The sequence below is a fragment of the Cnephaeus nilssonii genome (assembly GCF_951640355.1).
Source record: "Cnephaeus nilssonii genome assembly, chromosome: 13".
In the NCBI taxonomy this organism is placed as follows: Eukaryota; Metazoa; Chordata; class Mammalia; order Chiroptera; family Vespertilionidae; genus Cnephaeus; species Cnephaeus nilssonii.
In genome coordinates this window covers 14,829,832-14,841,742 of record NC_137084.1, presented here as the reverse complement: position 1 = coordinate 14,841,742, position 11,911 = coordinate 14,829,832, and the positions used below count along the sequence as shown (strand labels likewise).

Here is an 11,911-nt window from a genome sequence, read left to right as displayed (position 1 = left end):
CTGCATCTTTAACAGAATCACTTGTATTTTTACCAAGTGCCCAAGGTGTTTCTGATACATAGAACATTTGGAAACCTTTTGGACACATGTAGGGTAACAAATTGTTCTAGTTTATCTGGGACTGGGGGTTTCTCAGGATGCAGGGCTTTGTAAGTGCTAAAGCCAGGGCAGTCCTGGGCAAACGGTTGATCATTCTAGATACATGTGAGTGTATACTGTTAAAAAGACGATCTTGATGCAGTTTGGCATCCTGGGTTGCCCCATTTCTGTTTGCAGGATTTGTTTCTATTAGGGGTGGTGGTGGTGGTGGAGACCATGGAGAAGGGATGAAAATGAGGTGCATTGCCAGTTCTTACTGATTCTCAGGTCCAAATCCATCCTTCACTGACCTGCTCGCAGTAGCAGTACTGGGACATGTCTCCTTTTCCATCTGGCCGGGTGTTCAGTTTCATCAGTAGAGGGTGCTGGAGGGACATACTAGGAGAGGAGGAAAGGGCTCTTCCTGATTCCAGTGTGAGGTCTCAGCTGGCTTTTCAATGCATGGTGGCTAGCCGTGTTTGGCAACTCTCTGTGGGCTGAAGTTCAGTGTTAGTTGAATTTATAGCCTTGTTAAGTTTCTCTTGTGAGGCTAAGGCATTGTTGGGAAGGCATGGGATCCCCAAACTTGAAATAAGCACTTCTGCTTGGGCCCGGATGAAAGTGACGATTTTGAACACCCAAGTCACCCTGTGCCTCCTTTGGCAGTGGAAGTAGCTTGCCCTTCTTTATCTGGGGACACTTGAAAAACCCTGTGAAACCCTCACCTGGAGCAGATGACTTGAAAAATACAGCATAAGTCTGTGCTTCCTGGCAGGCGACAGTGCTTCCGGCTTTGTGCATTCCTTTGTATTCTGCCTTGACCTAGAGGTAGACCAACCTAGAGGTACTTTTTAGTGGCTGCTCTCTCTATCTACTATGTTGGTATTTTTAGAGTTTTCCTTTTCCCCTGTAGGTAATTTTTTATTATGGTGAGTAATTCGTTATTTTATTCCTGTTTGAATTACTATATAGTTTCTGTCTGTTTGAGTCCTGACTGTTACAGTATGATCATGATATCAGGGCTAGCAAGGGACTGCCCCAGGGTCGGCCTTAAACTGTAAGTAACTGGTTTGCCTCTGATTTGGGCCCTTTGTTCTAGTGCCACTCTCGGGTTTCTTTAGCTGAGACCTCCCTCCTGAAGTCCCAGTAGGTTTTGCTGGCCCAGTTGCCTGGCCTCTCCTCCGAAACCAGTGTTTCTCAGCACATGGTTGGAAGACCATCTGCAGAGTCACTGGGGGAATGCGTATAAAAACGGAAGATTCCAGGCCCCATCAAGATTCTGAGTCAGCAGGTGTGGGGCAGAACCCAGCATCTGGCATTTTTAACAGTGCCTGGTTTCAATTTGCAAGAACATTCAAGAGTTCTGCCTTTTCCGGCTGCCTGCCTTCTCCAGGTGATCCCTTTTCCACTCAACAGTTATCTTGTCCCCTAGATGGCAAAACTGATCAATATTTTACGTGTTGGTAGCTCTTAGAAATGACTCTGGGCGAGTCACACCCTGCAGCCTACTTTCAGTTGCCTATTTTCACAGCAGACTCTTGCCCAGTGTTCCCTGTTTGAATCATGTGCCACTTGTGGAGCGCCTGCTGCTGAATTCCTGAGAAAATCCAATCCAAGGAAAATAATGGCACATCAAGCTAATAGCTCTCAGCGAAGGTGTTGCAGAGGGAAATTCCCAGCCCGTGTCTCACGGCCCCAGGCTCAGCGGTTCCCAGCATGAGGAAGGAGGGTGGGACAGGAACCTGCCAACTCTGCAGCGTGTTTGTGTGGAGGCTTTCAAGACTTGGCCAATTTTAAACAACTCAGAGAGAGAGGGGATGCTTCCCAGACTCCACTCAGAACTCCTCCTGCTCCTTGCCCAGCACGATTGCAGATGCTGCCAGAGATAAAGTCTTCCAGAAACCGCAGTGTAAACCATGTGAGGCACAATTAAAGAACAACATACTTGGATGTGGAATTGTGGATAGCAGACAAAAATCTGGGATGGGAGAGATCACTAGAGGTTACAGTCATCAACGAAGGCTTTATGGCGAACAGAATTATGCCAAGGCTCTAAAATATTTGGCATTCAGAAGGCCCAAAGGTATTCTGATAGTTATATTACCCTGAAAAAGAGCAGGCAACGTTTATCTACGCATTCTTCATTATAAAAAATAGCCAATACAAATGCTACTTAACATTTATTGAGAGTATCTTGCTTGCCAAATGCTGTTCTAATTACTTACATGCTGATCTGATTTTCAGAACGACCTTATGATGTAGATGTATATTAGCCTCCATTTACAAAGGGATAAACTGAACTATGATGCTACATGATGCCATCATCCCACTGCAAATGCATGTCAGAGTGAAAGCTAATTGGGAAAGACAGGACTATTCCTGGAATGATATATGGAGCCATCTCCTGGGACCACATAACTGGTGTGGTTTTTTCCAATGACTTCAGAAGTGAAGCGTTGGTAGCAATATAATACAGTATGGAATATAGGCATTCTCTGTACTTTCTGCCAGATTTTCCTGTAAATCTAAAACAAAAGTTAAATATACAGTCTATTAAAAAGGACAATTAATGAAAATATCCAAACAGAGAGAAAAAAGATGGAAAACTCAATGGAGGCTCCTAGCAGTACGGCTGAATAATACAACTCAATTCTGGCTAAATTAGAACAAACATAAAGAGTGGCCACAAAGTCCCCATGAATGCTAGCTTGAAGTTGGCTCCTCTGTTCTCTGCAGAAATTAAAAATTTTCCCTTTGTTGTTCTATCATATATCTATTAGCTTACATGATACTGAATTCCTACCTAGAAGAAATGTAACACAAGTACCCAAACTCTAATGCAAGGCTAGAGTCACAAAAAATAAGTAATATCTCCAAGGGCAAGATAACAAACCAAACCAAAGGGGTGAAAAAAGTGTAAGAAAATGAAATCAGAGCTAGAAGCAGTTAGCAGTAAGAAAATAAGAACTCAGTGGTTGCTCCTTGGGGGAAACACAGAACCTGCATTTGGAGCAGGAGAGTGACTCGGAATCATTACAAGGTGTGAGAACTAAGCCTGGGACTCCTGCATGGAGTCAGGTACCTCCAGTGGAGTGAGAGTAGTGCCGGGTTGGTAGAGTTCCCAGGCTGCCAACAGACAGAAACAAAAAATTTATCTCTGAAGAGGAACATCCCAATTTAGCCCTCAGGACTCTCTCCTGATTAAAATCAATCAAATAGGATTTCAAAATAATAGTACCACCACAAAAGAAAATAAACCACTTTGAATGAGAGTCTGGAGAAATACAACCAATAGATTTAGACTCCTAAGAATTTCAGATTATAAGAATCACCAGATATGGAATATAAAATGCCAATGTGTGAAATATTTGCATAAAATTTTAAGACTAAATTTGGAAAATGAGCAAGCATTATGAAACTATCAAGAATAACCACGCAGATTTGAACAAGAACCAACTAAAACAGCAGTTGCCAACCTTTCGGACCTCACGGACCACCAGTGGTCCGCGGACCACCGGTTGGCGACCGCTGAACTAAAACATGTAAAAATGAAAAATAAAAATAGCAGTGACTCGCTGAAACCAGTTTGGCTCAGTGGATAGAGCGTCGGCCTGCGGACTGAAGGGTCCCGGGTTCGATTCCGGTCAAGGGCATGTACCTTGGTTGCGGGCACATCCCCAGTAGGGGTTGTGCAAGAGGCAGCTGATCGATGTTTCTAATTCTCTATCCCTCTCTCTTCCTGTGAAAAATCAATAAAATATATTTTAAAAAAATAGCAGTGACTTGCCTTAACAGAAGATAAAAACATATGAAGAAAGAATTAAGGAACTAGAATATATATGTAAACAAATCGCACAATATGCAGCTTGGGAAACGAGAGGTGGAAAATGTGAGAAAGGTTATGAGACAGAATCAAGATAGGACATTTATAACTAGACTCGAAGACAATGAGAATTTTTTCAGAAAAGACCAAAGACATGACTTCTTACATACAGAAAGCATGGTATAAACCAAGTAGGATACATTTTTTAAATTCCGCACTTAAATACACTGTCATGATACCAAGGCCAGAGTTATTTCACCTATGAAAGAATGCCAATGTGGCCAGAGTTATTTCACCTATGAAAGAATGCCATACTGACACTGACTTCTGAACACCAACCACGGAAGCCAGAAGTCAATGAATGATGAGGTATTTTATTAACCTTAATATGCCATCAATTCTAAATCACATCTTTACTCATTCAATATAGCACCAACAGAGAAAAAGTAATGGTTCCAATTAAACTATGACATGCAACAGAAGGAAGATCTGACATGCAAGAGAGGAATGTAAACAAATTGATAAATATATAGTATATTTTAAACCAGCATGATTCTATAAAATAATTATGAAAACACTGAATTTATGGGGTTTAAAGACAAAATCCTAGTCCACAAAAACATAGAAATCAGGAAATTAGGCCAAGGGGATTGGGCCTAAAGCCAGCAGGTGGACATCCCCCGAGGGGTCCCGGACTGCACAAGGGCGCAGGCTGGGCTGAGGGGAACCCCTCCCCCCATTTCAGGAATTTCATGCACTGAGCCTCTAACAGAAATATTTTCTAAGCACATATGGTACACTTAGAATTTTGTCTATACCTAGCCATAAAGTCTCATAAAATTTCTAAAAATAGGGAGTAATAAAACATTTACATATGTATTCTATGTATTCTTTTCCTAAGCTACTATAACATTACCACAAACTCAGACACTTAAAGCAAGACTATCCTCTCACAATTCTGGAGGCTAGAGATCCAAAATCAGTTTCTAGGCCAATACCAAGGTGCTGGCGGGACTGGCATCCTCCAGAACCTCTGGAGAGAATCCGTTTTGTCTCTTCCAGCTTCTGGTGGCTGATGGCATTCCCTAGCTTGTGGCCACATCATTCCAGTTTCTGCCTCCCTAGTCACATTGCCTTAACTTCTGCATGTAATACTTCTCTGCTTGTCTCTTATTAAGGATACTTGTGATTGTATTTAGGGCCATATGGATAAACTAAGATAATCTCATTTCCTAAATTATTCACATCTGCAAACATCCTTTTTAAAATATAAGGTGACATTTACAAGGTACAGGGATTAGGACCTGATATCTTTGGGGGCCATAATTAACCTTCTACAACATTTATATATTTTTTCTTAATTTCAAGCTGGATTCTGAGCACTTTAAAAATATCAATTTCTGCTCAGAACTCTTGAGATAGGTGCTCTTGGTATTCTTTTTTCAGGTGGCAAAAACTGAGGCAAAGAAAGATAACTTGTTCAGGTTATATCATACTCACATGTTCTTTGACCACAATGCAATTGTTTAGAGATCAATATTTTTAACTTTTATTTTGAAGTAATTTAACACATTTATAGGACATTTGCAAAAACAGTACAAAGAATTGCCATATACCCTTCACTTAGATTCTCCAAATATTATTTGTCACACTTTGCTTTATCATTTTCTATGTATGTAATTTTTTTCTAACCTTTTGAGATTAATTTGCATATAGTTGCAAGTGTAAATACTCTACTTTGCATTTCCTAAAAATCGAGGACTTTTTCTTAAGTACTAAGTACAATGGTCAAACTCCAAAAATTAACATTGATACAATGCTATTATTTAATTTACAGATCTTAGTCAATTTCACAAATTGTATCAAAAATGTCTTGTATAGCAAAAAAACAAAAACTTGTTTTCTCCATCTGGACCCCAACCCAAGATCATGTATTACATTTACTTTTCAGATTTCTTTAGTCTTCTTTAATATGAAATGTTTCATAAGTATAGGCTGGTTATTCTGTGAAATATCCCTCAGTTTTTTCTGATATTTCGTCTTGGTTAGGTTCAGGTTATATATTGTGGCAGGAATACCACATAAATGATGTATCTTCAGTCCATCACATCAGAATGCACACAGTGTAAACTTATTAATGGCAACACCAGTACAAATTTTGTTTAAAAAAATGCATTTGTAAAATTTAAATTTGTGCTTTTAAAAACCATTTCTAAATAATTCATAGTTCAAGGAAATCATAAGGTAAACTTTTAAATATTAGCCCTGAAAAAGAATGTGTGTATGTGCTTGTTTGTGCGCGCACACACACACACACACACACACACACACAATTGTGGGATATAGCAAAAGATCACCAAATAAATTTAGAGCCTTAAACATTAATGTAAATAACCGGGGGAGGGGGAAATTGAACATGAATGAATTACATGCCCAAATTATGAATAATAACAGAATAAACCCCCAGAAAGCAAGACATAAAAAGAGCAGAGGGGATCAATAGAGCCAAAAGTTGGTTCTTAAAAAAAAACTTAATAAATAGCCCAGCCAGTGTGGCTCAGTGTTTGAGCATCGACCTGTGATCCAGGAGATCATGGTTGGATTTCGGTTCAATTCCCAGTCAGAGCACATGCGCAGGTTGTGGGCTCAATCCCCAGTAGGGGACATGTAGGAGGCAGACAATCGATGATTCCCTCTCATCATTGATGTTTCTATCTTTCCCTCTCCCTTCCTCTCTGAAGTCAATAAAATTTATGTATTTAAAAAACAACAACTAATAGACAAACTTCTGACAAAATGGTAAGGAAAAGAAAGAAGCATAAACAATACTAGAAAAGGAAATATAAGTACATATCCAGCAGAAGTTTAAAAACTAAGAATATTTCTTGAGTTACTTTATGCTAATAAATTTGGGAAGAAATAACTAAATGCTTAGAAAAAACTTTTGTTTTCTAAATTGACTCAAAAAGTAGAAACCCTGAGTATCCTTATTACCATTAAGGTAAATCAGTAATTAAAAATCTTCCCATGAATAAATAGTAGGGCCAGATGGTTCTTATTTACTTTAAAGGAAAAGATTGTTCCGCTCTTTTACAGAATCTTCCAGAGAATAGTAAAATAGGCAACACTTCCCAGCTCATTTAATGAAGTTATAATCTTGATATAAAAACACAATTTCCAAAATATAGATGCAAAAATTCCAAATAAAATATCAGCAAACTGCATTCCACAGTGTGCAAAGATGGTGAAACATGACCAAGAATGTAAAGGTGATTTAATTCTAGAAAGTCATAATTAAACTAAAGCAAGAGCTCTGAAATCTCCAGGAGACACCTCACCTAATATGTACTTCAATATGTGCATACTCCTAGCCCTTCTTGGAACATACCAGGCATGCTCTCCTTGGGCTCTGTGCACAGGCTAGTCTGCCTGAAATGCCCCTCCCTCAGGTCACTGAATGGCTTGCTCAAGACTGTTCAAAGGCTACCCTCACTGAAACCTGCTCTGAGTACCTTATAATCACAAGCCTCCCACCCCGACACGCACCAGTTCCCCATCCTCCTAGCCCTGCTTCACATGGCACTCATGCTACATTAATATTATTCTTTCTGTTTATCATCTGTTTCCCTCCTTTGCTCCCTCCCCCTCTCCCAGCTCAGCTGTGTTTGCTGCAGTTTCTTGGGCATCCAGAAGAGTCACTGGCACATGACTGACACGCCCATCAACACACACAATGGTACACCTGGAAGCTTTTGTAACAAGGAAGACAAGCTTGCTTATATCCTTTCAGGATGACCTTTTGTAGGACCCAGGTTGCTTATTTTTCAATGACACACTTTCAAGGAGAGTAATATGTGTTCATGTTAGACACGTGTTCCACTTCTAGATGTCTTCATCCACATCTCAGTAGAAAGAACATCTACATTTCCACAGGGAATTTAAAGTCTGTCTATATGTATGTGTTTTGCAGCATGAGTGACATAAACATGCCAATCTAGAAATATTAGAATGTCACAAAGTAGTGAGTTCTTAAAATTTAGTTTCCAACATATTCAATAAAAAAAGGCTTCAATACTTTGTTTGACCCTGGAAAACTACAGAGCAAAGTAGCAGAATCCAGGACCACCTAAATCTCAGGTAATTTTTTAGGTCAACAGACTAAGGGAATTATAGTACTACTAAGCTCATTTCATTCTCACAAGGTATTATCACACATCTTTCCCTCCACATTGAATCAGCACCATATGTATTGGTATCGGGATTAATGTTCACTCTTATAAAGTTCAGTTCTATTATATTTCAATGCAATAAATATCAAATGAGAAATCAGAATTCATCTCTTTAGGGCAGGACCACATTTGAGGAAAAGGAGACCAATAACATCACCTGTAGCACTTATTTATTCCCAGTGTACGTGGGACTGACACAAGGACAGGTCAGAACGGCACACACCATTATGTGTGCAGGATAATTCCCCCCACGCTATTCCATTGAAAGGGCAACAAGAAAACAATAAATTAAAATTTGCTTCCTATGTTGTGAGGAGAGCTTACTCTACATAAATAACCAATACTGTCTCCCACTCGGTGCATTTTGGGTTCAAAGCTTACCCAGCACATATCAGACAAGTCAATAGAGAATAAGTCTCAAATTTATGCTTTACCATGTTGAAGGTTTTGAGAATATTTGTTTCTCTTTTAGTACAATTTTTCTTTCATGTGTCTGGAAACATAGATTTTCATTTCATCCTCTTCAACCTTGAGTATCAAATACACGAGGAAATTTGCTAAGTTGAAGAAGTCAAAGCCATAGCTCAGAAGTTTTGAGATTGCTAAGAGATTTCCTAGCCAGAATATAACTATTTCCCAACTGGGGTAAAAGGAAAAATATTTTGTATATTTGTAAACCAATCCCTCCCCTCTCTGCCAACTTTCCAGCAATAACCACATGATAACCATCAACCAATCAACCGTGTGAAGGCAAATGAAATATTGCCCAGGTCATTGTGCTGTCAACAAAATGAAAGAGAGAAAAAGGCAATGTTTTTCAAAGAAGCTGCCTTTATTCCATTCAAATGAGTATTCCTCATTCTGAGATTATGTTCTTTCCACTTTTTGTATGCTATTAAATGTCTTTTATATAACGATGGTAATTTGGTTTTCTGTTTTTATGTCCTTAGCTATTAAAATCTAGAAACACTTAAATACCCCAATTAAAAATGTTTTATGCTAATTTATTGGTGCTTAAAACTCAGCCTTGGAACCTCAGCCTAGGAAAAGGTCTACCTTTCAGATGACATGTCTCACAACTTTGAATTATTGCTTAGCAATTTCCCCAAACAAGTTATGTAGCAGGATAAAAGTAAGCCTTAATGTATATTAAGCCAGTGTAACAATGGCCTTAATTTCAAGCACTAAAGAAATATATTTTTAATCAACACCACGGTTCTATCACCTTTCATCAAGACTAATTACATCAGTATATATAGGGTACTAATCTCGAAGTGTAAGGCCCCTTCTCTGATGTCACGCTGTTCTAGGAATAGCCTCTGTCACATATGTAAGCAGTATTATTGAAGCACAGAAACCAGGCCACTGGGTCCACCAGGCCACTTTCCTGGGCTGGGTTTTAGTGGCACCACAGGTGGTTGTCTGGCTCAGTGTGCATTTTGGCCCATTTACCTTTATAAATCATACCATACACCTTAAAGTAGCTACATACATTTAAACTGAGAAGAAATATGTATTAGAAGAAAGCATATTTTTATAGGCTTCACGTGTAAAAAAAACAAACCTCCAAATTAATTTTGTCATTAGCTATTTGGAAAAAGAATAGTTCCATATAAACATACAAACGGGGACAGGCCTTTAGAAAAGCTTACAAAGGAACTATGCAAACTGCAGTGTGTCCTCCCAGTGTAAATCCATTCATCTCCAGCCCCTCAAACTGTTAAAAACAAGAACAGTAGCTGGCCATGACTTTTTAAAGGATGTTTCAGAGAAGATACAAGAGTCATCATTGGCATTTTGGGCCAGATGAAACTGTTGGGCCTTAATGCCAGATTCTATCCTTCTGTGATTTGCTGAACTTGTGCTCCTTCTCATTAAGTTGTTCTTGTTAATATTAGTTCTATATCCAATTGATATGAGCATTTATATTAAACTACACAATAACTGCTGCTGGTAGCATCCAGAATATATGTCAGGAGCTCCTGATTATGGCCTCATTCAGTCTTATTAGTAACTATTAAAATGACTGAAGATTTGGGAGCTGGGTGGGTGGCCCGTGGGGAGCGTGTGGAGGCTGGAGCATCTGGCCGAGCTACGCAGAGCAGTCATCAATGCTTAGTTCTTCTTGACTTTCTTCAGATAGCGAGCCCGCGTGGACTTGCCCATACGCATGCCCAGTTTCAAATATAACCAAGAAGGCAGCATGGAGCTGATTATACCCTAGGAAAAGAAATGGGGAGATATGTAATTACAGCCTATATAGTTTGAGCTAAATTAAAACACGTGATCTTATGTTTTACTATAATTCTTTTTTAACTTATAGGTAGATTTTAGAGTTCTTGGGTTTTTAAAATAAAAACACAGATGACGCGTTAGTAAGTCTAGCATATATATATATATATATATATATATATATATATATATGTTAATTTATCACATTATTTTGTGACTCAATGGAGGAAAATAAAACACACACCCAAGTGCTGATCTGGGCCTTAGAAATCTACCTACCAAAAGAGAATGGGCCGGGTATCCATTGGTTCGGGTTTTCAACCCCACTGTTCTCATTGCCGACTTCACGTATGCCTCTGAAGAGGGTACGAACAAAGATGTTTTCCGGATTTTAGCCAGTTTCGTAGCTACAAAGAAGGGCAGGACACTCTGTAAAGGCAACACCCCCCAGAAGAAAACATGCCATTGATTAGGAAGGCCACAAACTCAGAATTCACAGTGATGCTTGACTGCTCTGTGGCAGAAACATTCTGATGAAATATAAAGTTTGATTAATAACATTATATAAGTTTCAGGTGTACAACTGCTTCTGAGTTCTATAAACTTTGCTATTAAAAAGTAGGAGAACGTAAGCAAATCATGTCGCAGCGCTATGCCTCAGGCTTCCTGGTTACAAAGAGTGAAGATTTAAAAACTTTGCATATATAGACCACAAGCTTCTAAAGTGTTCAGCTTCTCAAGACAAAGATGATCTGGTATTTCCCAATTACTTAATTATAACAACCCATCCCCTTTATATATCTGTATCTGCATAAATTGGACTATTTGGATCAGAATTAAGTCACACTGCCGGGCCAAACCACTTGATGGCGCCACAAGTTAACTCCTCACTCAGCTAACTCATCTGGAGGTGGAGAAAAGGAGACAAGAGGCATGCCCAGAAATTGCAAGTCACATTTTCCCAGCTAAGAAGTGTACATTCTATTCTGGAAAGAGCATTCAATTATCTCCACAATGGTTTCAAATCAAGGCACTTAACGTGGCCTGGTAGAGGAAGGAGGGAGTCAGAGATGAAATAACTTTTGAGCTGAGTCTTAAACGAAGTGGAAGAGTTTGCCAGGTAAACAGGGAAGAACATTTTGGGTACTGGGAACAGCAAGTGCAATGTCCTCAGAGAACTGCAAGTAGTTCAGTCTGGTCCATATATCAGGTGCGTGTGAAGCAGTGGCAGGAGGAAGGCTGAGCAGCACAGAAAACGAAATCCAATCACTGGACAGTACTGACTGCCAGAGTGTAAGCTCTAAGAACACATGGTCTTACAAGCCACTATCCTGCCAACGCTTAGAATGGTACCTAGAACGGAGCAGAAGCACAAAGAGGAGCTACTAAAGGAATCAGCAGCAGAACACTCCGCTATGCAGCACTGAAGGAGAGCCCGAGCCCTTCCCCTGCTGCAGGCCGGGAAGTCATTGACACCAGGAGGCTGACAATGGAACATGCCTGAGCTTAAGCAAGATCACCCATCTAAACGAAGGCACACCACCTGCCC

At 39.6% G+C, this 11,911-nt stretch overlaps 1 protein-coding gene across 1 annotated transcript in view; it reads right to left on the bottom strand.

Moving 5' to 3' along the window:
* Positions 1–8,941: 8,941 nt before the first annotated feature.
* HSD17B12 (hydroxysteroid 17-beta dehydrogenase 12) overlaps positions 8,942–11,911 on the bottom strand; it is a 130,235-nt gene continuing 127,265 nt past the window's right edge. Inside the window, exons 10-11 of the mRNA XM_079788285.1 lie at positions 10,642–10,791; positions 8,942–10,350 (exon numbers count right to left, since the gene is read on the bottom strand). Of these exons, the coding sequence (XP_079644411.1) occupies positions 10,246–10,350; positions 10,642–10,791 (255 nt within the window). The 3' untranslated portion in view covers positions 8,942–10,245. The remainder of the gene's footprint in view (positions 10,351–10,641; positions 10,792–11,911) is intronic.